Source organism: Ambystoma mexicanum, chromosome 3q (genome assembly GCF_040938575.1).
Source record: "Ambystoma mexicanum isolate Mex_15411 chromosome 3q, UKY_AmexF1_1, whole genome shotgun sequence".
Taxonomy (NCBI): Eukaryota; Metazoa; Chordata; class Amphibia; order Caudata; family Ambystomatidae; genus Ambystoma; species Ambystoma mexicanum.
In genome coordinates, this window is record NC_090926.1 from 194,039,539 (window position 1) to 194,066,409 (window position 26,871).

The window sequence follows — 26,871 nt, forward strand, 5'->3', positions numbered from 1 at the left end:
AAGATCCGCCTTCGTGGGGCAGTGGGTAACGGGGCCCTGTGGTTCAAGAAGAAAAAAAAGGGAAAAGGAAAAAGTGGTGAGGAGATGTTCAAGAAAAAACAGGGGGGTATGCAATTAACCGCTTTTATAGGGTGCAGAGTTCCACATGTACAGAATGTATAATTCCTCAATTTAATAAATGTATCTAGATTAGCATGTTTTTAGACAGTTCCAAACTGTGTGTGGTCGCATTTCTAGCGGTATTCTAACTGCATGCAGGAAATACCACAGGGGGACACAATCATAGTTGTGGCACCGCTTCTAAAACTCCCCACGGATCCCAAGTTTCAACGATCTGGATAACACCCTCGTGTTGGTAGTAATGAAAAGAACTTGTTGCAAAGAGGTGGAAAGCAACGTGGGGGGTTGTGAACTCACCTATAAATGCTGAAGTCAGAGCACAAGACCTGGAGAATGTGTTTTTGATTATGGAAAAAATCTGTCGATATTGGAGGCAGGAGAAGCCATTAATGTCTGGCGTCCAAAAGTAAACCGTCAAGTGTAGTGGACCTGATAATAAACAGGAACATGCTGCTTAATCTACTATAAGGCGCTTCGTGTGGTTATGCATGTGCACCACCCCATACGTTATCTATGTGGGTCAGAGGCATCATGGCACATAGTGTCCTTGCATTAATGTCAATTGATGCCAGCTGTGCGTAGTCCGGTCTGAAGTATGGCTGGAGTGCCACTTAGGGAGATGAATCTCATGCTGTGCAGAGCTCTGAAGGCAACAGGAAAGGGACCCGGCCTTTTATATTGTAGTCCATCTGAAGTGCACGGAGCCCATTATGTCAGGACATGACTCTTCGTCTAGCACTGGGACACGCACACGGGGGCAGGGATCCAAAAAAGGAGAAAGAGGAAATATGTGCTTGTGCGGCGGAGGGGACACATACCTGGAGGTTGGCGAAACTCTGCTGGGTGTTCCCGAAATCAGGAGCTGCAGAACGCAGAGTGCTGCAGAACCCCAGTCCACCGCGTAATGCGGAGGAAGAGTTGCTATAGTTATGATGACCCGTATTGGGGCCGGAATAGCTGCGCGTTACCTGATTGGTACGCGTCATGGGTGGGTGGTGCCGGAGTGCGTGGAGTCACTGTAGCGTCACCAAGGAGAGAAGGAGGGGGGGGTATGCAGTGGCTGCGTGTCATCAGGGCACGGCGCTAGGGTATGCAGTGGCTGCGTGTCATCAGGGCATGGCGCTGCAGGGAGCTCCCATATGTAGATGAACCAGACCCGGCTTGTATAGCAAGCAACAACCGGTAAGACTGAGCCCAGACTTGCCCTATTGGTGCACAAATGCTGAGAAAACAAGCTATTGTTTACTAACGTGTAAAAAAACACTTGTTTAGTTAATTAGATATTTGTGAAAGAACAGATGATGTGCAGAACAGGAAGAGTAATGTCCTAAATCGTACAGCTAAAAATTGGAGAATAGAGCCCATGTGGAGGACTGTACCTGCACATGTGCTGCGCTTGATTGGTGGAGGTTGAGTGTGTAAAACCAGGGGAGGCCACCCTGCATAGAGACTCACCATGCGTGGCCCCCAGATTGGGCCCCTCTTTGTACGCGAAAGTAAGTACAATGTATCCGCTGATAAAGCCCAGTGTTGATTGTGGGCATGTGGCATTATACCCATCTGAGGAGCCACAGGGGGGGTACTGCTACACGGCATGTACCTATCCAAAGAGCCATGGGGGGGGGGTACTGGAGATGAAAACCTGATCAAAGGAGCCACAAGGGTATACTGTGTGGTGTTGAGGAAACATGATCCACACTACGCACGGGGGTGGGAGGGACTTCGGAATTGCTCGTCCAGCCCATTTTCAAATGAATCCAATCTACGGATCCACCTCTTTTCCATGCTTAGTAGTCTGTTCTGTATGTTTGGACCCATTTGGATTTTCTCAGGACCCACCAGTGAATATAATCTGGTGTATGTTGATTGGCCAGAAAATGTGACCAGGGGTGCTGTGATGCTTATGCATCGGATCCTAGACTGATGCTCTGAGATCCGGGTACCAACATTGCTCATCATTTGGCCCACGTAGCAAAGGCCACATGGGTACTTGATGCAGTATATCACTTGACTGCTTTTACTATTTGATTGGTTTTTGAGAAACCATTGCTTCCCACCGATTACGAATGTTTGAATTTTCTTGATAAACTTACACACAGAACAGGAGCCACACAGGTAGTGCCCTGTAACTTTCCGTAGGTTCCAGAGTCCTGTGTGTGGTGGATCACAAGTGAATGAGGAGTGAACCAGATGTTCTTAATGTTCCTAGCTCTCTTAAAGGCGAACCTTGATATTGTTTCATCTGGAAGTTGTAGCCTGACTAAAGGCCAGTATTTGCGAATCACTTTCGAGATTGAAGGTATTGGGGCCATGCGTGATGACGCAGGTCACCCTTTCTTCTTCAATGTCCATCCGTGGTGTCGATAATAGGTCTCGATTAGTGAATCTGGCTCTTTTGCTTGCGTGGTCACCGATCTTTTCGGGTATCCACGTGCCTGAGTCGCATTCCCAGGGCTGTCGCATTCTCAGTCTTCTATCGAGGTGCAGTTTCTCCTGACCCTCAAGAATTGGCTGTACGGAAGATTCTATTTAATGTGCTGAGGGTGGTCACTCTGATAGTGTATGAGTGTGTTACGGTCAGTTGCTTTTCTGAATAGATTAGAGATTAGTTTGTTTTCTTGGCACAAAATGTGAAGATCCAGAAAATGTATCTGGGCATTGCTGTACTCCATCGTAAACTGGATGTTATTGTTACATGTGTTGGGCCATTCCCAGAAACCTTTGAGGGACGTCTCATCACCTGCCCAAATGAAAATATCATCAATGTAACAATGCCATTGAAGGATTTTCGAACTCCACTGGTTGATTTGGCTGTATATGAACTGCTCTTCAAAGGAAGCCATGAAGAGGATTGCTAGACTTGGGGCGAACGTGGCACCCATTGCTGTCCCCTTTACTTGCAAATAAAACTGTTTATTGAATGTGAAAAAGTTTTTGCACAGAGCTAAAGTGGCTAGTTCAATAATGAATTCCAGAGGGACCTGTGGCTGGATATTCTCACAGGTCAGGTGTTCATATATACAGTCTATTGCTGCTTCCTGTGGAATCGATGTATATAATGATTTGATGTCCATAGTTACTAGGAACTGATGTTCAGAGTCGAAAGTCAAAGTTCTCAAAAATCTGTATGGTATGCATCGTATCTCTGAGGTGTGATTTGGTCTTTATGCTTAATGCTTAATGGTTTGAGAAAAAAGTCAAAGCGACCAATGGGTTCCAGAATGGATCCGCATCCTGAGAGGATGGGTCTCCCTGGTGGATCGTGTCTATTTTTATGAATCTTGGGGAGAGCATATAGACATGGGGTGCGATCTTGTGACGTTGTCAGGAAGGCAGATTCCTTCTCAGTAATCCAGTGTCTTTCTAGGGCGAAGGCGACCATTTCAGAGAGCTCTAATATCATTTCTTTAGTCGGATCTTTCTTCAGGGCGCGATAGCTAACTCCGCATGATCATATGAATATAATGATCATTCATCATCGTAATAACGATGCTGCCCCCTTTGTCGGCCGGTATGATTACCAATTCTCGGTTACTAGACAGATCCTTCAGGGCTTCTCTTTCACCCTTAGTTAAGTTTTGATGTATTTTGCTCTTTCTTTTCTTCATTTGTTTGATATCTGAGAACACATCTCTCAAAGGTGAGTAAGTCGTCCGGTATCTGGTTATCCAATGGTGTAAAGGACGACTATGCGTGTAGGCCCGTGTCTGGGTCAGTTTCTCGTTCGTTATGATCCTGAAAAAACCTTTGGCGTCTTAGACTGTCCCGTTCCAATCTGTGTCAGTAGTTGGAACAAAGGAAAGGCCTTTGGCCAAAAGGGAAGTTTGGCATGGTGAAAGTATGAGTTTAGCCAAATTGAATATGGGTAGTGGATTAGTATCAGGTATTATGTCTAGCGCCTCCGCTGTCTCGGGCGTTTGCGTTGCTCCTGATACCTAATTTGTTCCAGAATGGGGGGCCCCCATCCTCCTTGTCCTCCTGCCTAAAAAAGGAATGGTGGAGGACTCTGGAACTGTTTTCAAAACCGATATGGTTGGAAGTTGTAATTGGAGCTGTTCCCTGATGTGCCTGAGCTGTTCCCTGATGGGCCTGAGCTGCTAGAGCATGAGAAGTTTACTCTCCTTCGTCTGCCTCCTGTCGTAGATTGTGATGCTGCACCCCCTTGTTTTTTAAAGAGTCAATGTAGCCTTCAGCAGTGTATGGATACATTACTTCAGTTTTGAATTTTTTAATGTCTTTATTGAGCTTATTTGTCTTTTTGGTAAGTGTATTGGCTTTAAACAGTTCAAATTGTTTGTCATTAAGTTGTTCTTGTATTTTGGTAAGTAAAGTATTTGTTTTTAATTTAGATTCTTCTGCCTCTGAAATTTTTTGTAATTCCGTACTGATGCGTTGGGCAGTGGTAATTGTTAAGACCATAAGGTCTCTACTACACTTTGTGGCAATAAAGCTAAAATTAGTAGTATACCCTTTATCTTCCAGGAAAAGACATGGTTTGTTTCAAACTATCAGGCCACTGGGTATAACGCTCGCTTTGTGATATTCCCGAAGGAAGTGGCCGTGGAGTTCAGTACGAAATGTCTTAATTTTTAGTTATTCATCAGCAGTATTCAATGAAATGGTTGGTTGACTGGGATCTGAAGGGTCGAAGAAGGAAAGGCCCACGGGTTGGCTCTATGGTTTCCTACTCGGAGTAGCTTAGAGTTGCACTCTCAGCCATTTCTGTGTTACCTACAAAAAGGGGTGATGCTCGTATATAAACAATGGAATCCATGTGAGGGTATATGTAGCAAGGGGAAGGGATTGTCGGTGGGGGAAAAAAGGGAAAGGGAAGAATTTCTTTTCTATAGGCCTTAGTCTGGCTAATAGGTCCCCTATATTCGGGGTTCCCAAACCGATCAACAACCGTGGTTGTCATAAACTGTATCTGCAAAGGAGGAGCCACTCTATAGTGGCATTGGTCTGTCCCTATGGAAACTGAACAGTCTGGGGCACATATACATTGTATAAAAACAAAAAGGTGCTGTTACGTAAAGGATTGGTATCGAAGTGCTGCAGACAAAATGTCCTCTTCCAAAAGCAGATTCATTGCAGCCCATTCCCCTACTCCACCCTTTCCAACTGTGCAGTACAGTTGTAAATGTTATGGGGCGGAACTATTGCTGCAGCGGCTAATTTATCCCGGAAGCTGGGACTATCCCAAGTTGAAATTTCGTGTACCAGGAGACCGTAAAAACCTCTTAAGTAGGTTGGTTAGTGTTACTTTTGGGCTCGTGTCCTTGGGCTGTTCCTTTGAGAGAAGGCTACAAGTCATGAACAACTAATCTGATTTGAACAATCCAAAAACCTCTCAAAGTCCCGGTGTACATTTTAGGAATGGCAGTTTTTCTTCAGCATGAGGTGTAATGGTGGGGGGGGAGGGTGGGGGGCTTTAATGTGAACTCAAAGGTGGGTCTGTACGAAGAATAACATCCCAAGATGTTTTCAGAAATATTTCGAGTACAGGGTGCTAAATTTCACCCACATTGGGTAATTGATACCTGAAATGCATGCCACTCCATGAGATTTGAAGTGGCATTTAATCCATGGTCTCAAAAGCAGGGAGCTCCGTAAAGAAATGAACACCAAACAGGAAAACCAAAGATGGTGAACACAAGATGGTGGTATAGTCCTAACGGGAGGTCTTAACCAGCACAGAGCAATGCACATTTGGGATAGCTCGGACTTCCATGAGAACTTTAATGTCTGCATGTTGTAGCAAGGGGAACCACAGGGAATCTAACAAATGACTCAATCATAGATTAGCAAGACTTAACCTTGGCCTTAGACTGCATCTTTCCTGCCCTAAAGTCTTCACTGTCCACTGGTTGCTGCATGGATCAAATCCCTCTGCTGTCTGGGGCCGAGGGCCACACTATCTAAAACTCTTATAAAATACTCTCCTCCTAAACCTCTACGTTACTCTGACAACTTGTGTGTAAAGCGTTTCGCTAAACGGAGCAGGACGTTCGCTTTCCTCCGCTGGATCCCTCCTTCGGAAAAGCCTCTCCCTACCTCTACATCTTGAGCAGGACCTTCTTAAATTCCGAAAAGCACATGAAGACTTTCCTCTTTTCCTCCTCCTTCCCTCCTCTGCTAATCCTCAGTTGCTGTGATTGATGTCCTGGACCCTTATGCATCCTCTGGGCCCCTAACCAATCTCACCCAATCTTCCCAGTTTATGTCTACCTTCAGCACCTGCCTCGGTACACCCTCCGCCCTGGAGACTCGCACATTTCCACCTAATGCGACTCCAGGCCGTATTATCTGTGTCTCAACCACGAACATTGACATCCCAGCACCTACCCCATTGACCTCTTCCTTGCTGCACTTGCATGTTGTGAATACTGACAAGGCATAGTAGGCTTGTTCCCTTCCCCCGCTGTATTTATATTTGTGTTTTAATATATACTTCAATCCTATGTCCGTCCCCGACCACCCCCCACTCTGTCGCCCTGTGCCTCTTTGAAACAGAATTAATTTGCTGTGTAAGCGCCTAACAACAAGCAAACTATAAACAAATATGCTAAAATGTCCAATGGATCAAGGTTGCACAGTTACCATATGTTTAAGTAGTGAATTGCCACAGCCAGTTTTCTATTGTCCTGTCCACAAAAGCTGTCGTCCTAACCTCCATGCATGCCAGTAGGCAGAGTTGAGGCACATTCACCTGAGGGAGTGGAGAAAGTCCATCCAATAAGGTGACGTGGGAGCATTCACTCTGGTCCCAGCGTCGTACTCTTCGCATGGTGGTGCAGGGAGGCAACCATACCATTCTACAATAAATGGGTACTAGAAAGGGATCGTCCAACCACTTCTTGATGTTCACTAGTGCTGCCCTGCTCAGTGGAAATGGGTATAGCAAATTGATAGGCTTTTGGTCAACCTAAACCGTGACACAACAAGTTTGCCTGTGTAACTCTGAATAGATTGTTGGCTGGACGAAACTGATCATTTGTGGAGTCGGTGGTAGAGCAATTTGGGAAGACCCTACTTGGGTTTTCAACTAGATTCCCTAACCATGGGAAAGTGATCTAGTGAATGGCAAGATATGAATCTTGCACTATTCTAATTAACTTTCCCAGTGCTGATTACTTCATTGCGGCTCATTCAGGCCTTCTCTGCTGCTGGTATCCAATGTAACAAACCGTTGCGGAGATAAGGTGAAGGCTCTTTTCTGGAGATTGGCAGGACCGAGCCACTGAAGCAGACATTGCCTGAAGTACATCAAAATGGATGTCAGGCTGCAGACATGCCCAAGGGAAGCTGCCATGTCACTTGAATCGGCATATCCTTGATTGGGGGGTGGGTGGCGGTGCACAGAGGCTCCGCTCCCCCTGTGTCCTTATAGAACAGATTATTCAAATTCAGATGTCTCTAATCGGTGTGAAAAAACCAGTCTGGGGAAGGATGGGGCGTGCATATCTGGTTTATTAAAACTACAGGAGCCTGAACCACTTTTCGTATTGTCGAGTCAAATTCAGTTCTCTGTCTCCGAATGAAGAAATGAAGGCTGTGTTGCTACGTGATAACTAGCATTTGACTGCACATCATAGCTTGAATTTTGATTGTTGCAAGAGTACAGGACGTTTCTTTGGCTAACTATTGAAATTGCCAACTGCAATATTTCAGTTATGACCATTAGTTCTGGTGCGCCTGAAGCAAGTAAATGCAGGTTGCCATTCCCCAGCCAGTTTGTCTTCCTTTTTTTTTTCTTAGCCCTCAAAGTCTCAGGTGTTTATCGGCAAACTATTTTCAAAAGTCAAAGATGCATACTTCAGTACATCTTCCCTTACTCTTGATTTGAATCTATTCTATGTGAAAAAGCTCACCGTTGATGCATTTTGTAAGGCTTGCTGGCTTAAACTATTGGTGGGGTGAAACTTTGAGGTGTTTGTAAAAAAAAAAAAAAAAAAAAAAGAATGGATTCTATCATTTTGGCTGTAATGTTGTGGCAGACTGACAACTCTCATAGGCTTGTTGCGTCTCTATTTTCTGCCCCCATATATTTTTGGCCAAAACTGGAGCTTCAACAAGCTGGTGTATTGAGGCTACCATCTTCAAATACTAATCTTACTTTATGCTTCTCCAACAGAAAATCCAATAATTATTGAACTTTCGTCTGAATCGACTGAGAGCCTGGAGTGGATCACCTCCTTCTGGGGGCTTGAAAAAGACTTGGCACTGAATTTGTTGTGCAAGCAATTTAGGCCTGTGACCAGCTCAGTCCCTTCTTGGTCATTCGTGTTCATTGAGGCATTTTGGAATGGACACCTTTTTCCATCTCCTGTCTGTTCTCCCAATACATCATCACAGATGTTGTCCAAAGACTGACGGGTGTGTTTGTCTATAATGCCCCTGGAATCGTGATGCAGTCTCAGGAGCCAGATAATCCAGATTGTGTCAAATGATTAATTTGACACATACCAACCTCTTACCTCAGGGGGACATAATTTGGCCCCACCCCCTGCCTGCAGGTCATGCATCATATTTAGTCACCCTCAACTTGCTCTGAGCCATTTTGCCATAGCTCTCATTGTTTTGCAAATTTGAATATATGGCATCCAGAAGGGTAGCCTTTCTAGGTCTGCTCCTCTTCACCTCCTGCCTTGGCAAAGTCCTTTCCCCCATTGGCATTATCAATCGCCTTTGCTGACAATATTCTGATTATCTTCACCCTCTAAATGCATAACCAACTGCCTAATCTCCCCTCCCCACCATTTGAGGGCTCTATGCTGCCTCATACTGATCTCTTCAAAGACGGAAGTAATTCTCTTTGCTTCCAATGTCATGCTCTTACCTTTTCACTTCCTTGTTTATGGCTCACAACCTTGGGGTTCTCTGACAAAAATCTGCCTTCATCATGGGCGCTCACACCAAAGCCATGCGCCACCTCGAATAAAAAATATGCATGCACCCCAGTCCTTATTGCGGCTCTTGTGCTCAGCTAACTTGGATACTGTTTGAGCATACTTATTGGTCTGCCACTAAAGTCCTCAACTTTGCAACACCTAACCTGATCTCCCCCCCCCCCCCCCCCCCCTCATTATTCCCTCTCCCCCCTCCTTACCTACTGTCACCACACTGGCTAAGTCTATTAAGGTATTGTAGACTGATCAATAAGGCGTATTGGGGGTGGTGTATTAGTACAGTTAACATGCTTCACTGAAATAAAAGTAGGCAACACAGGAGTAAAAACATACTAATTGATTAGACCTTACCCCCTAAGCAGGTAAAGTAAGTCAAGCCGTTATCGCTAAAACAAACCTATTCATAGAGTAGTTCTCAGTGATCTTGACTACACTTTTACAATAAAAATAGTAAAAGCTGCTCAGGTTAATGAAACCAGGATGGAGTAAAGTGGAGAAACAATGCTTTTATAACCTTAACCATATATTCTTCTTTTTATCAAAATGCCCCTTTAGCTTTGGCATTCTCCTTAACATGCAAGTAGACACAGGGTCTCCTAGTTCCAGGTAAGTGCCTTAGTAGGGAGCAGGAAGTCATGGATGTGCCGTCAGAACAAGGTTTGGCAAAGCCAGTGGGTTGAATACAGGTCCAGAATACACCACTCTGGGGGTTCAAAGTGAAGTAGTTTTTATTTTTTTCTTGGCCAGAACTCCACCAGTCACAAATAGGATGGGTATGCAGGCTATTCTGAGAACCGCAGTACTCCATCGCTGTAGCCTCTTCTGCCATTGGTCCAATTGTAGGGGGACCAGTGGCCGTGGATGCAGGTCTCAAGTGGGATTTGTGACACTCTTCTGCATCTCTGTAGGACTGTTCCCAAAATCATCTAGCAGAATGGCCCAGGCACTCGGAACAGCAGAGCCCACAACTAGACACCCAGGACATGCCATAGAATGGTAACAGCGAAGTTCTTGCCGATCTGGAGATGGCAGGCGAGGTTTGTGGTGGCGACAAGACACTGCTGCAGTAATTCTGTTCTGGAGAGCAGCTGGAGGAGAGATCTTCTTCAGCTGCACTTGTGAACCTGGAGAGTAATGAGCTCCAACTCAGGACTGTGGCCGGTGCAATAGGGAAGCCTGAGCAGAGGTTGGATAGCCCACAGGGTGGTCCTGGGCACTTCAGACGGCACCGAATTGTGGGCTTCTCGTGTAAGGGTCCAATGTGGTTGGCACCGCCCATCCAAGGGTTGATGCAGACTAGTGTCTTAAAGGAGGGTAGGAAGAGCCTGGGCAATGCTACCTGCCATCTGCATCAGCCTTCTGGGTCTTGAGCACAGGTTCCAGTGGTTGATCTGAGAAATGGTTGCAGGACACCTTCAGATTCCCAATTCGGGCTGGGGCTTCCCCAGACCACCTGTGGTAGGAATGTGCACCATTCAAACAAGTAAGGACTGTCCAGTCGTAATATGTTGGAAACGCCCACATCTGTCCAGCAATTGATGCTGTAATGTGAATTGAGCAGCCCCTATCCAGCCAGGTCAGTCACTTTGCCCAGGAATATAAGCTGGATCCTGCAAAAGTGCATGCTTTATGGCATTGCCTAAGATGGAACAAAATGGCTGTGTCATTGGCTTTTTGAAGTGTATGGTACTGTCAAAATGGGTCGTCAGAATCGGCCCAAAGGGAGATGCCACCCTATTTTAGTGAATAGGGAAAAGAGATTGGCTTAGGCAACCTCATCCTGGGTAGGTGGTAGAGCAGTAAGGCCTAGACTTCAGGTGATATGGGTGTGGTGTCATGGTACAATGACGCACACCGAGCACTCGCATGCACGCAAATGGATTAAAGTGTGGAAATACACTAATGTATTAGGCCACAAACACCCGTAAGCTATTAAAATACTATGCACATGCACCATGGGTGATCTAGATCACCTACACCTTTTCCTTTAATACAGAAGTGATTCAGTTTTGAAACGTCGAGTAAAGAAGGTTAAGTAATGCGAAAGCTATTGAAATTCAGAGAAACACATGTAAAAACGCTGTAACAGAAATGAAAACAAGTTTACCCTGCCTTGTAAAGTAAGGCCATTGGCACTAAAGTGGCCTTTCTGTTATCGTAGGTCGGGCCCAGTGTCCTTTAAATAAAGTCCAAGATGTTTTTTTGTAGGCAGTAAGGAGTGTTAAAAGGGAAGAAACAAAGTCAAAACCAACAGGCAAGAGCGGAGTAGGTTCAGGACTTTGCCACCCGTACAACCATATGGAGGGGGGTGGAAAGCTCCATGAAGTCTCCCAGATTCCACTAAAAACCACCACTACGGTTCCTCATATCACAAGGCCCACTTCTATCGTTGGTTCCACTGCCAGGGGTCCATGTTTGGTGGGTGCAGTGGTCTTGTTCGGCTCTGGCTAGATGGCAGTTCAGAGCTCTTGACGAGCCTGTTCTGATGCTTTGCAGCTGGACCACCTAGGCACCCACTAGTCCATGGCCAGATGGAAACGGGCAGCAGGGGAAAACATTGCAGTCGGCAGCAGCAGGTGATACGCATGGCAAAGACTAAAACTGCGCCAAGAAGACCCCTCTACGAGATGGAGAGTAAATTCCTGCAAAGTTAAGAGCCCAAACGTGGAATTGGGATGATGCTCAAGCGATGCCAAGGCCAGAGCTGGTTAGACTCCTGGGTTGGTCCAGTAGACTTCCGAAGGCTCCAGAGGGTAGGATCAGTGTGTAGAGGTGCAGACTAGTTATTCCGAGCAGCCCATGCGTCCTAGCACTGATGGTCTTCAGGAGATCGATCCAGAGGCAGGGCTTCACCAGAATTTGTCTGGATGCAATGCTGGATATTTTTGAATACATGTCCTCTGATCTTCAGCAGGTGTTCATAGGGGTCTTCGCTACAAACTACGATCTGAAGAATGACTGCAGGACTCTATCCTAACTTGGCACCCTGGGCGGATGAATAACCTGTTCCTATTGGCTGATTTGCAGGCTATACGAGCCGGCATAGCCACCAAATTCAACATTGCTTTACAGTATTTACCCCCTCTAGTGGCCCAACTGAACATTACGTTTTCCTACTCTTACCGTGCATTTTTCATTAAGTGAAAAGAATAACTTACTAGAAGCACGAATATTATGTTATTCATGTTTTTTTACACTTAAATATTTCACATTAATAAGTTGTCAAGGAAAAAAAGTTGGTTTATATTTTTATGTGAAACCTTTGTGATTGGCTATGTTTTCTAATGGCTTAATAGTCCTCGCCCTCTGGCCGAAACACCGTTATGGCCCCTGAAGACTGAGTTGGTCTCCCACAGCCCACCAATGCAAACGATCTGCACCATTTAAACCGTAAACGGCTGTCCAATCGTGGGCAGCCTCTTGCTCCACATTTGCCCTGCAACAGACTTGCCCATGGCCATAATTATCGATTGGAAACGCATTCCCAACCCCCACATCTGGTCAGATGCTCACACTGCCACTTTGCCTTTTTCATGTGTTTGTTTCCTTACTGGAGGCTGCAGGAAGAAGGCCAAAGAACAAGGTTGCTAAAGGGTGCATCACCATATTGGGTACATGGTGCTCCAAATGGCATTATGCGGTAAAATGTAGAAAAATATCTGCTGCCACCGGGTGGTCTTGGACACATTTTTGTTACTTTCACAAGGTTACAAAAAGAGTACAAAGTACCACTGCCACATTTCGCTGTACATTGTGTGCAGCTTCAAATAGACTAAGAATTTCACAAAGAGTGTCAGTCAGCCTTGGCAACTGACCATTGCCCCCAAATAGAAGCAAGGCAAGGAGGGCAAAAAGGCTTTACTTTCCTCAAAAAGTAGGACAGGAATCGAACAATGGCAAAACGTATGGAAAGCTGCAATAAGAAAACCTTGCCTGACTGTTATTCAATGTCATTATGCAGTTAAAAAAAGTAACCGTGCGTATGGTCTGGATCTAAGGGACCATACTAGGCACATGGCAAACGGTAATATTATTAATGAGTGAAGGATATGAAGTGCAAGGTGATGTGTGCCATTGTAAAATAATCTTAAGAATCTAGCACAGGGGACAAGTTCCCCTGCACTGGTAACCTGGGTTGGCGAATGCCCCAAAATGAGTTGAGCAAGGGAACTAAAGCAAAAAGACTTCTCCAAAAGCCAGTACAGTGTTCAAGACTTATCGATGGGTCCCGAACCCCTGCTTTGCTACCAAGGGATGGAAAGTTGCAAAAAACAGTCCCGGATAACCCACTAATAGCGGGAATTTAAAGAGCGAAATTGTGCATGCATTCTATACAACATCCATGGTCTTGCCCCTATTACCTCGTTGAATGCATGTGCTGTACTCCCTCTCCTCATTTCTGCACAACCTACCAGGTCCTCCTTTGTGCCCCCTCCCGCTTCCACGCCTTTACCCTACTTGTCCAATTCCACTGGCATGCCCTCCCACTGCCATCAAAAGCATGCCTTCACTAATTGTAAGCAGGTGGGGATTTAGCCTAGTTTTCAGTGCCCCAACCACTCTTATTCGCCTTGCCGTCCAAACTAACCACACAAACCACCTTTCCTGCATTCTGCCCCAGGACTGATGTGTAAATGCTGGCCTCGTTCGCTCAGTGTTACAAATATTGTAAATCTGCTTATCCTTCTGGCATGTTCCTATTCGTACCCTTTGACCCCCCTGTATGTCATTCAATCCAACTATGCATGTTCTTATGTAAAGGTATCTTATCCTATGCTGCCCTCTGCTTTGTAGCCTATTTTGTAAGTAATTTCTGTTCAAAATTACGCCCTGATATTGTTTTAAGAAAGCAATACATATACAATTTTCCATCCTGTCTGGTGCGAGTGTCTGATCAGTATGCTTTCATTTTCGGTCTCTTTCCCTGCATACACCAAAAGAAAGCTGAACGCTGTAAACCCCACTGCTTTATGCTCACTGACACCCACAGCAGCAGTGCGAAGGAGCATTTTATTCCCTGGCTTGCTATGAACACCATCAAATGCCACTTTGGAAGACTGCTCATGAGGCTGACCTCTGCACTGGGGTCTGGGCCCCTGAGGCGCCTATGGTTGCATGCGCTGCTCCTTTTGAAATATGACTGTAGCAGCAGCCCTGTCCATCCAACCTGCAAAGATTCCACCCAGCTGTGCATCTCGGAATATAAATAAAGCTTACGTTCCACATCCCTGCTTCTGGTAGAGGGATGGACATGGCCAAATCGGAATAATGGTCTCTTGGACCAGTGCCGTACTGAAGAAGACCCTTTGAAGGGTCTAAGGTATAAACCTTAAGTCCAGGGGGATACTATTGCATGTCAAGGGTGTGGTGGTCCTCCGCTAAAAGGGTAATGTGGTGGATTTGTCCCAGGTACAGTTCTGTCCTGATTGCTTACAGTGGTGCTTTTTCTTCAGACTCTATGGCGAGTCAGGTGGACAGTGTCTTCTGCTCAGTCCTTGGCAAAGTATGGGAAGCTCCTTCCCACGTAATAGCAGAGCGAGGAAGGTATCCCTTTAGCCAGTTAAGAGAGAGTGGTGGACAAAAGACGTCTGGCTGGGCTGTTTCACTCAGCAGTTACTCATCCCTCTGCATTGAAGGGGCACTACATGCACTGCAGTCTTGTGTAGCTCAGCTAAAGGTGTAAACGTCCAGGTTTGATTCTTGAAGGCATCTTCTTTTTCGGGGATTGTGGCAGTGCTAAACCCCATGGTTCTTGTTTTAGATCAAATACTCAGTGTAAAAGACTTCGTCTTAAACCTGCTCTTGCTCTTCCTTCCCCACTCGCTGGTGCTTCTGCAGTCTCTTCCGCCGCAGCGCCTGTTTTAGCTCCTGCAAAACCTGCAAGCCCTACCTCTGCTGCTCCAGCTTCATCTTCAGGTATATTGCGTGCACTAATGCTACTCTTCCTTGATGCAGTTGTGTGGGGATTGCTTGGCACTCGTGGTGGAATGCACTGCCTTTTTTGGTTTGAGTGAATTAACTCGTCAACTGCATAATCTCAATCAGGTCTTGTCCTGTGTGTGCACAATCGTCATGGTTATTACTGGGGAGCAGGTACCTTGCGTTTGATATGCAGAGTTAAATTTATATTTGATACATGCTAGGTGTGCACTAATGTGAATGCACACTTCATGTTATTCTTTTACAGTTTGCTGCTAATGGTTTACTTCGGCACTCATTCAACCTTTGAGAAATGGTTACAATAGCTGCCTAATTGCCAGAGAAATTACCATAGGCAAACTACTTTACATAGTGGTGGCCCTGCCCTTTATAAGCTCGTTTTCTGTCTTTAATTGGGCCTTCAAGCTTCCAAAGTCTATGGTGCTTCAATTGCAAATGCCTACCCCCACTTACAAGCGCAGTTCACGGGTGAATTGTTTTAACTTGTGTGTAATTTATTGAATTGAGACATGGCTGACTCTTGGTTCGTTAATGACCCCAGTGCTTCCAGAGACTGGGTTGCGACTATGTGACTGCTTACACCAGATTAGATCTTCATGTGACTTTTGTTTGTTCGCGTGACTTGCTCATGGTTTATTGATTCTGCATAGGCTTTTAAATTGGGAAATCTTTGGGAGTAATCTACATTTGTGAAGTCGGCTCAATAAGAAGCAATTTCAGTCTTCTGTAATGAATGCAAGTGTTTTAAACGGACAGCAAGTGTTATTACTTTCACATGTGGATGCATTAACCCATTAGATATTGGTTGCACAGTTAGTTTCCAAGATCTGTAGGTGAGACAATCGCAGCAAGTTTGTTTTAAAAATATTTTCCAGAATGAAAAGTCCACATCTGTGAGCATGGATCCATTTTGATTTTTACATGTTCTGCTGTTTTCACTCTATCAATCCTCTTTGAGCAATGCTGTATTTCTCCTTTATCTTTTTCTTTCTATGGGGTTAAAAGCTGTTTTAAAACCTGTTGGCTCTGATAGACAGGAATTGGTGATCCGTCGTACTGCATTTACATTGCTTGCTTCTAATCCATTGCTTGCTTCTAATCCAATCACTGAGTGCCAGGACTCAGTTGGGCTGCCATCTAACCCTGCTGCTGAAAAAAGCCACTATTTTCCAGATGACACTGCTTTTGCCACAATGTCGTCATTGCTGCCTTCAGACACTGTTGGTCCCGCTTTAGCAACTTCCACAAAGCCAGATGGCAACCCTACATTTGAGCATAAATCTGCATACTTCTCTCTGACTTCTTTGGATGAGAACATCACCCAGGCCCCGCCCACATCTTTGGATGTCTTGCATATTGCAGACTCTGATTTCCCTGACCAAGAGCTGAAGGAGAACCAAGATCTTATCAATGAGCCCTGTGCTAAATTGGACACAATTCAATTTGTAGTATGCACCCGCAACCAGGGGAATTCCTCCAACTTGAAAGTAGTCACTAAGGGCTACATGCCTAAGACACACTCAGAGAAACTATTACATACCTCATTGGAGGATGCATCTCTAGAAAACTCGTTTGATCTAGATCACACGGTTCCCATTGTGGTCCCTGTGTTGATGGACAAGCCCTCTCGTGGGATTCTAGCTGCAGACCCATCTTTTGACAGTGCTAATCTAGTGGGCACCCACCTACTGAAAGATACTGTTACAAATGTATTGGAGAGCATTCCAGAGGGACATGTGCAAGAATATCATGCAAGAGTTGGACTTGCCAAGAAAGAAAATCTGGATGCAGTATACCATCCATGCCAGATGGTACTCTCCCATAAAAGTCCCCTGGGTGGCCCACTGTCAAATGAGCTCTTAATTGGTGATCGTGGTTCTGCAGCCCACACAGAATTTCTGAATGTGAACTCTGTAGACTCTTCTATTACTTCAGTTGTCCCTTGTGTGAAGGAGGTTCTGAATACAAGTGAAACCTCGGCTGTGGGAGAGGTCTGAGTTGGAGGATCCAGTAAATGCAACCTCTGTGAAAATGTTTGCAGATGGCACTGCTCACTTAAAGGCCTTTACACAAGAATACATTAAAGAGTTTTCCGAAAATGGTAATCTGGCAGACTGTGGCACTGCCCTCAAAGACACTCCTGTCTTCTCCATGCAAGTAAACTCCCCTTTGACTGCGCTTTGCCTGGCAGAATCGCTTGTACAGTTGGACGTTTCTGCTGAAGTCTTGCAAGTTAGACCAGATGATGCCCTGATTTTGGAGCAGAAAGATATCCCTTGGCAAGAAGTTACTGGTTATCTTGCTCCCTCTTCAGCATCCTCTGTTCAGGCAGTTTAATGTTCTCAAACTGCATTAAATACCCACGGCGATGGTGCCCCAAACATGACTGTTCTTGTACCTTTGGTGGACTCCTTGCATGTCACACCAGTTGATGTAGCTTGTACCATGTTTATAAATGCATCCACTACGTGCCAGGTTCTAGGTGATGCTGTCTCTCTGGGTTTCCCAGACCAGCTGAACACCCATGAACTAATGGTAGATTCCACTGGGAAGGATGTTGTAGTCAATCGGGCACTGATGGAAGGCTCTATGCTAAAGGAGGTCCTGATGGAGGCACTGGTGTCAATAGACTCATTGGTTGCTTTGCCAAAAGAAAAAGCAGAGACTGTGATTAAAGAAGCCACTGCCTTGATGCCAAGTGAAATAACTGCAGCTGCCCCACTATCAAAGGAATTTCAAGAGAAACCTACGTTGATGCAGGCCCTGTGCTTCGAAGAGGGGACTATGGGGACCACGAATGCCTCGCTGTTGAATACCCATGCTGCCATAGCTCTAAAAGATGCATTGGGTCTCCCCAGCTCGAAAACAGCAACACATGTACTTTGCAGTGTTTCAGATGTTCAAAATGAAAATGATTCTCTTAATACTGTATCTGCATTGGCAGAGATCAAAATTCAGCCCTTGTTAAAAGACCCAGAGTTCTTTCAGGTAGGTGCATGTGTGCCGGCTGCTGTGACTCCCCCTGTCAAACCCTCTATCCTTGGTGATCCCAAATATGATCTGGCTGATACCCCGCTGGCTGTGCTTGATTGCCTAGTGAACTCCCTTGCTACAACTATGCTTGGGGCATCAACTGAGCTTGCAACAATAGTTAATGCCTCTGAGGTACGTGTAGATGATGTACCTGTCCTGTTGGCATCATGCACTCCAAAACCTGCTGAGCCTATTAACTTTGAACTGCATGAAGGAGCTACAGATGTTCGCCAGACAAACATTTCTTTGTGTGATGAACCTCTTGATGTTATCTTTGCGCAATCTCAAACCTCCCGCATAGTTGCATCCATCATTAATGATCATTTCAGTTCCATCCCACTTCAGAGTGATTTGTTTCCTGATAAAACCTCTTTACTTCTTGCTCCTTCTAACCTCTCTTCTTCTCCCCCTATTCCAGCTAATACTGCTTTGCCAAATTCTCCTGAACCTACTCTTCATCCTCTCCCAACTCCTACTCTGGTCACTGTTGATTCCTCTTCATCTGCTAAACTGTTAATTGATGCTCCTGCCTCAGCACCTTCTGTCCCTATGCTTTCAAAACCATCTCCACCTTCATCTGAAATCGCACCATGCACTCTACCGAAGCCTCCATCCCTTGAATCTAAACCACCTACTGCTGTTCCTGCGGAAGAAGACGATTTACCACCTCTGATTCCCCCAGAGGTGCCTGCTGATGAGTCTCCTTTCCAGCCCATCGTGGTGGATATTGCATCTCCCAAACCACCTGTTTCCATGGCCCCGGTGGCTTTGGCCAAAGAGCCTGCGCTGAAGAACGACAAGGGTATTTTGCCTCATGGTTGCAGTGTGCATGGAGTTCTAGCCACACGGAGGCTGACCAAAGTACTAACCCTTAGTCTTGGCAAATCATGGGTTATTTTACTTCCAGTCCAATAATCATAATAGAGAAATCATAACATTGGCACACTATCTAGATTTACATCTTTTACACAAGGCTTCCACATCAGCACATGGAGTTCCAAGTACAATTGGTATAGATGGTTAAACAAATTGTGCTAGTTTGATTTAAGTGTACTTGTGTAGCCCATTTCATTTTTGGCATGTTAAAGGCTAAACCCTGGTAGTTGTACTGGTAACCATACCAAAGCTCTAAAATTTGGCAATAATGCATGCATAGTCCTCATGTGCCACCCTTTTCAGCTTCATGTGTGCTTCCCTCCCACCCCTATACCATTTTTGTTTTTTGGTTTTTGCTTTTCTATGCTCGAGTTAGATCATGATTTTAAATGACTATTTTATTGGGACTCTTAAGTGCTTTCTTGGACCAGTGTTCTCTAATCTGTGCCGGTCTATTGTTGCCTGGTCTGGTAAGGCCAGATTCAAGGAAGGGAGCTCTGTTGCTCAAAGACAACCGGCTTGCCTGACATGCCTGCTCTCTATAGCACCTGCTCTCTTCACTGAAAGTAAGTTCATGTGCTTTGATGACCTGGGCTGCTATGGCTTTCTGTTGCTGATAACAGGATAGCGGCTTATCTATTTTTTAGAATGGTTTTTTTACAAATGATGCCTGGGAACACTTCCATTTACAAAGCTGAAGTAGCTGTGTAACCATACGGCTTAGTCGCACTGAAATGTTATGAGGTACTTTGTGAAGTGGATGGGTCGGTAGGGACCCATCTCGGGTTGTAACCAGTCTTGCGCCACTGCTGCCAACGTGGCTTCCTCTGTGTGGTCTGCTTTAGAGCTTGAAGGGAGCCATTTCCTCTGCTTTTGGTCACGCAGCCATAACTTCTAAGCTGTGGGCTTCCAGTTCTCTTCCACCAGCCATCGCCAGTTCCACCCTCCCCCTGGCTCCTCCCTCCACTGTGATGTGAGTGTCCTTTATTGAGCTCTTTTCTGCATCATTTTGGTACCAGGTGCCCGTTTAAAAGGGGAGGAAGCACTCCTATCAAAATCTGTAGAAATTAGGTCCGGGGTTTGACTCATCTTCCAAAAATCTCTTGGCAGCTCTATAGTGAACTAAATGCCTACCCAAACTATGCTTCATGATCTTTATGCATGGATTGAACTGCCTGCCTGCATGGTAGCAATCTGTGGCCATTAAACTCCTTGTCCATCAAACCCCTCCACCCCCATGGGATACTACTTGAAATCCCGACTCGTAAGGCACCGTCTATTACCCTGCATCTGGTGTGAAAGAAACGGGATACAGTTTTCCGTACAGGTGAATTATTACACTGATTTCACAAGATATGACTTGGAGGGGGTCCACATTAAAAAAAAAAAAAAAAAAAAGTTGTGGCTCCTGTAATGGTTCGTCGCTCTCCAGCCGATATATCTGTATGCAGTGATATTATCGAATAGAAAACGAAAGGATTTTTGAACAAACCCAAAAAAATGCATATGGTTTCATATTATACACGGAATCCTATTCTGTTTTTTCTGTGGCCCCTAAAAGAGGACGGTGGTTCCATCTTCCCTATAAATCAGTCCTATTCATGATGTGACTTGAGCCCCAGATGCGGATTTCATCCCTTTTCTACCACACACATTGATCGTTTCTAATGCTTTTGAAGTGCTTGATTTGGTCGGTCAAGAAGTCCACGTTCTGCTTTGGAAACAAAATGACCCAGGTGGTAGTGTGTTGTGTCACTAACATTTTGTGTTTGTAGCGGCTTGTAGAATAGTCTATGACTAGACTATGTGCGGTATGTTGACTGTTAAACTAAAATGGTATTTAGGGGTGACATTTGATCCATCCATTCCTGTTTGCTCAGTGTTTCCATGTTAGTCATTTGAGTACACCTCACCTTTAGTGGAAATTAGTGTGAATAAGGAACAGCAAAGCTTAAGCCATCTATCTCCTGTGGATGCTAGGGAACCAATGAGTGGGCAGGCAGGAGGGGTGTTTTTGTGGGGTGCGTGCGATTGCTTCGATAATATTTAACCCAATGTTAATTTCACCGACAAACGAAATCTACTTTTTTTTTAATGCAGGGGGAGACTGACCCTCCACTCCCTACCGTAACTTGTACCCTTACCCCATCTATTATGCATTACACATCCATTTTGCCTACTATTTTCGGTGAAATCTCATTAGGTGAAATGGTATTAGAAGAAATGTACAGTAAGTGTTTGTGTGTGGGTGTTCTTTTTTTTATTGTATTTATGTACAAATGCCTGCTATGAGTTATGGTGTTATGTTCCTGCTGTAATGTTCAGACTAAGGAGAATCTATCATTTTGAAACGTTTTTAGCATTGTTTAAAAAGTTTGCTTGGTCACTCAAATTCGGGGTTGTGGTAGTCTGATTTTTACATGAGTAGTTTTGTGGCCCGAGGTAGTTAAGGCCATCTGTGCTCCAGTGAAACCTTGTGTGTGCCACAATACCTTCTGAGATAAATGTGGCCCCAAGTATCTTTGCTTTTGTAATTATGGCAGATATTCCAGTGACCTTCTGTCACGGCTGTTGCCTGTTCATGTTGCTTCCTTTTGGCATTCTGCCCCTCCAGACCATTTGATAAACTAGGTTGTGTAGAAGGCAATAAACTTGAGTCTTTAATCCTCCGGTTTAGTGATATACTAATTGCATCCAGCCACGGTTCAGGACCACTGCTGTTTACGTTGCGGATAACTTTTTTAGTTCCATTGTGGTGCTTGGCTTTGCAAAGTTAAGTGCTGTGGCTGTAATGCTTACTGTCGATCTGAACGAGCGGAGGGTTTAGTGGCAATATTTGTGCCTTCAGACCAAGCATGGCCTTTCATGACATGGTTTTAAGCTTGCCTAGGCAAGCACAGCTATGCAACTTAATTTGTGGGATGTGATAGTGGTGATTGGGTCTGATCTTTGACGTTTCTTTGCTAAAGTAATGTTCCAATTTTTTTAGCACAGGAATAATCCTGTTGATCGTGAGGGTATAGAAATGCATTTAGCTATGTAACTTGTGATCGTTTTGCAGGGGCTTTCAAAGATCCTAATCCTACTTTCTTCAGTGCGTTCGCTGGACTAGGAATTTGGATTAAGTATGCCTCCAGAATGTCAGGAGCTAAGAGCTTTTCAAAAAAAAAAAACACATTCTGACCACACTATTCTGAAATTGTGGCCTGCCCGTAACAGAGCACAGAACGCCTTTCTCAGTTTCTTCACTGGTAGTATTAAAAATGTATTTTAGATAAACCGTGTACATTCGGATAAACCTGTCTTTGCTTTCACTGTCTGTTGGGTTGGTATGTTTATTAGTGTCTTCGTTTGTCATCTGTTGCCTTAATGTCTTAGTTTGTCATCTGTTGCCTTAAGACACTTGTTTGGGATTAAGACTGTGGTGGTGGGTGTTTATCACGAGTGCTTTCTACAAGTGTACACTAGGCATGTCGTTATCAAACCGTTATCAAACCTGAAAAAACGGATTAGCCCCACCCGTAATTCGGGCCTTCAGCGGGATGGCTCTGCAGTCACGGAGACTGTCGGGCAGCTTCCAAAGAGGGCTGTCATGATAGAGATGTGACCTGTGTTTCTTTGACAGGGTCGGGGACAGACTCTGATAGCGATGAATCTGTACCAGAGCTTGAAGAGCAAGATTCAACCACAGCAACGCAGCAAGCCCAAGTAAGTGTCGATTTCTTTGCTGTTTCGTGTAGCCAAGTCCTCTTTTGGTTGGGTTTGTAGTATAACTGAGCCTGTGGTAGGACGGTTATATGTGAAACTAACCCTCGACCTTAGGGTGTTAAAATCAATCGGACAGGGGATCGCTTTGGATTCTAAAGGAGCCGTCACAGTGAGCACAATTGAATATATAAGCGGAATAAAACAAAGGCAACTCGTGAAATAAGCCTGCTTGAAACTAGTCCAAAGGGTTCATGGGTAATTTTTCACCTCTGAAATGTGTAAAAGTAATAGGTCGAAATAGTACATGTTACAGCAGACATTTCAGATGAAATCTGTATTTGTGCAAGATCACTGAATTGGGAAGAGATGCAGTTGCCAGTGTCCTACTTGGGGAAAGTGTGATGAATAGAATATAAATGTGACTGGTTTGGAAGAGCTGAAACGAAACGGTTAACCTTGTTTAATCACTTTTTACGTAAAGGAGCAAGTGTCCATTCATCTGCAGCATTGTGCTAGCAGAGACTTCACATGAGCTGGTAGTTGAATAATGGTTGTAACTGCATCTTTAGCATGTTTCTGGGTTGGCATTCATGTAATGAGGTTGCAGTGATCAGGTTTTCCCTGTATGTTGAGCTCTAATTAGATTGTGCATTATTCTTTATGGGCTGACTGCAAACCAGTACCATTCAGCTTTTGCTTAACGTAAACTAGCTACTTAATATTTTGACTGTTTGATTATAATTGATCTTGGCTTCAGGGGCTGGATCTGTCTCGGGGTTCTTATGTCTGACAGCCTCTCATACAGTAACTAGCACAGTGAATTTTAGGAAATAAAAGCAGAATGTGCCTAATGGAAATGCAAGGCACGTATATCATGGAATGTACTGTCTAAAAGGTAGTCATTTCAGCCATTTTCTAATAGCTTCTCACTAATAATTGGTTTCCATGGAATGACCTTCCAGATGGAGGCCGCCTCGCTTTTTCCTCCCCTGCCCACTGCCCTTCCCTCAGTTTCAGCCACTTCAGTCTTCCTCGTCTCCATATGATGCCTTCATCATACCTCCTGATAATCCCATGACCTGAGGATTTCCTCAGTGACTCCTCCAGACACACTCCCGGCAGCCATGATGCTCAGCCTATGTTCCAGTCCCCCCCCCTTCTCTGTATGCCTTTCACCTGCTGCCAGACCCAGGACACGCCTCCACCCATCAAACCTGGGCTGCATGGGAGTCTGCAGCGCAGCTTAACAACCTTTGGCCTCTGGCTTTCAGTTCTACACTGTGAGTGGGGTTCACCGGATTGCCTAGGGGTGGCCCTTTGGTGTTTGGCTTCTGGTGTTTGACATTGTGTCCCCCACTGTCTCCAATAGGTCTGCTTTCCACCATGAGGCAGTCTACTCCCAGTGAGACAACATCTGCAATAGAAGGGGAACTGCCATTATGCATGGCCTTTAGGGAATTTTCCTCCCTAACAACTAGCCTTTTGGAATGGACTCGGGACATAATCGTCTGGGACATCCTGCTATTGGAACCCCTTGTATAGATGGCTTCATGGCTTTTCGGATCACCTGAAATGGTCATATATGCACACATGTAAATCTTACACAGAGTGAATTTATTTTTAAATTATTTGTCACCCGTTCCCATCTCCCCTCTTGTCTCTACTTATCTTGCCTTGCTCCCAAACCCCATTGACAAACTGCTCTACCTTCTGCCCTTACTGTTACTCATCAATCTGCCACCTGTCACTGGACTGCTCCCTGGACCGTTCTCTGGTCTCAAATATTTTGCATAATAACTTGCATTTTGCTTTGTCTTCCTCACTCTTTTTCCTTCCGCTGTCTCAGGTTGTGACCACCTAGTAACAATTTTGTTTTCTGTGCTGTATTGGCATATAAAATACATTTTGAGTCGGGAGCACTTTGCAGTACGGGGTGGGTGGGTCATTGTTCACGTCACTGAGGCCCTGTAATATCTAAACCAGTCAATGGTTGCTCTGTAGATAAGGCCCAGCCATGTGGTTTGTTCTGGTATGCTGAAGGCTGCCCCACCTTTTAATGGCAACTCCCAAAACCCATGGACAACTTGCAACTAAAACTATGACAGCTGGTCAAAGGGGCCACACACTCCGCAAGACACACCCTCAACGCAATCTTTGCCAAGGAAAAACTCATCACCGCATCACCCCCCTTACTAATACTGTGGAGCGACCATCTCATCCCATTCGTGATCAGACTACCGTCTCAAGTCTGCATCCAAACCCCCCCCCTCCCCTCCCCTCCCACCCCACTCACAACCACCACAAAAAGAAACTGGAAAAGCGTCAAAGCAAGCAACCTATTCAAACAACTGGAGACAACCAAACCCTCAACTATTGAACTAGAGCTGGCTGACCTAGACAGGAAAGCAGAGCTACTACAGAAATGGATTGCTGATAAAATTGATAAGATCGCCCCGGAAAAACCCTTCACCCTTCAGAGCAATGGCAAAATGGTTCACCCCACTACTAAGCTCCATGAAAAAGGACAACAAGATGATGGAACTGGAATGGAGGAAAGAATACAACCCAGACAAAAAACTGTTCCAGAAACAAATCCGTGCATACAAGAAGGAAATAAAAAAAGGCGAAGAGAAGGCATTATGACATCACCAATGCCACCAACACACTAAAAGAAATGTTAAACATCATTAAAGAGATAAGAAACCCACCAGGCTGCGACAACACCCCTGACCCCTCAGAGAAACTTTGCAACGACCTGGCAGACCATTTCAAGAACAAAATTGACATCGACAAATCGTACAAAACAGACCAACCACAACATTCTACCAACCGGACCTAACACAGAGCCACAACACAAGCTCCAAAACTTTACTGAAATATCAGCAGAGGCATTTGTCTTGTTGGTAAAACACAGCAAGATAGCAGGATCACCCACAGATCTCTGTCCCCCGACATCTACAAATCAATCCTCACACAAGGAACGCCATCAGAATATTGCAGAAACCTCTCACTAGCAACAGGAACTGTACCAAGAGCCATCAAATCAGCATATATCAAACCGCTCTTAAAAAGTGGCGACGTAGAAGACCTCCAACTACAAGCAGATTTCAAACATTCCTTACCCAGAAAAACTCCTTGAAACCTACGTATACAAACTAACCCAAGAACACATAGAAAAACACCACCTGTTAGACCAAGCACAAGTCTGTTTCAGACCTGCAAGAGTAACAAACGGCACTACTATCCATCTGGGATGACCTAAAAACTAACGCAGACTCCAACACAACCTCGGCCCTGATTCTGCTTGACCTCTCTGCAGCATTTGACAGTTAGCCATGATACCGTAACCAAAAGACTAGAAGACATGGGCATAACGGATGATGCACTACTCTGGACTAAATCATTTCTAGCAGAGAGAACAGAAACCGTGTGGATAAAACCCTACAAATCCACCTGACGAGTTAACGACTGGAGTACCACAATGATCCTCACTATCAGACCTGTACTTCGATATCTGCCAGACTCCAGTAATCAGAATCTTCAGAAAATACATTACATGCTACAACCATGCAGATGTCACTCCAATCATCTACAAATCGAAGACGCTCAAGCTGATCACTCCACCCTAAGAAGTCTAACTGGATATATGCCAACAACCTGAAAATCAACCCAGGAAAGACCGAAATCATATTGTCAAAAAACCAAGAGAACACCTACATTCCATGGCCAACGGAAATGGCAACCACACCAACACCATTTAAGGTAGTAAAAAATCTGGGAGTCCTGATGGACAACACCCTAACCTTAGAACCACAAATAAATGCAATCATCAAAAAATGCTTCCTCCTCCACACAGCATGAAGAATCTTACCTTTCCTTTCCTTTACCCACAAAACACTCACAATCGTCACCCTCACGTCCAGAATCGACTATGCAAACAGCCTCTACCTCGGAATACCTCCTGAAGAAGAGATTACAATGGATCCAAAATACAGCAGCCAGACTGCTCCTCAAACTATCCAGGAGAGACCACATCACTCCAGCCCTAAAAACACTGCACTGGCTCCCAATCAAACACTGCATCAACTTCAAGACAGTGTGAACGACACACAGGGCAATCGGCGGACAAGGAGCAGAATATCTACAAGCCAACGAGACTCCTCAGATCAAGCAATGAAATCCGCTTGGAACAAAAACTATACTTTAAGAAAAAACTTGGAGGCTCCTCCTTCTCCCACTTAGCTGCTAAAACCTGGAACAACATACCGAAAGAAATAAACACCAA

General features: G+C 44.9%; 1 protein-coding gene across 50 annotated transcripts in view; it reads left to right on the forward strand.

Annotated features, from left to right (window-relative positions):
- NACA (nascent polypeptide associated complex subunit alpha) overlaps nt 1-26,871 on the forward strand; it is a 140,364-nt gene that overhangs the window by 38,015 nt on the left and 75,478 nt on the right. For 21 of the 50 annotated variants that reach the window (XM_069653480.1, XM_069653483.1, XM_069653487.1 and 18 more), the window contains 3 exons: nt 14,868-14,945; nt 18,421-18,804; nt 22,504-22,586. In XM_069653480.1, coding sequence (XP_069509581.1) covers nt 14,868-14,945; nt 18,421-18,804; nt 22,504-22,586 — 545 coding nt within the window. The remainder of the gene's footprint in view (nt 1-14,867; nt 14,946-18,420; nt 18,805-22,503; nt 22,587-26,871) is intronic. The other 29 variants (XM_069653495.1, XM_069653504.1, XM_069653506.1 and 26 more) reach the window with 3 other exon arrangements.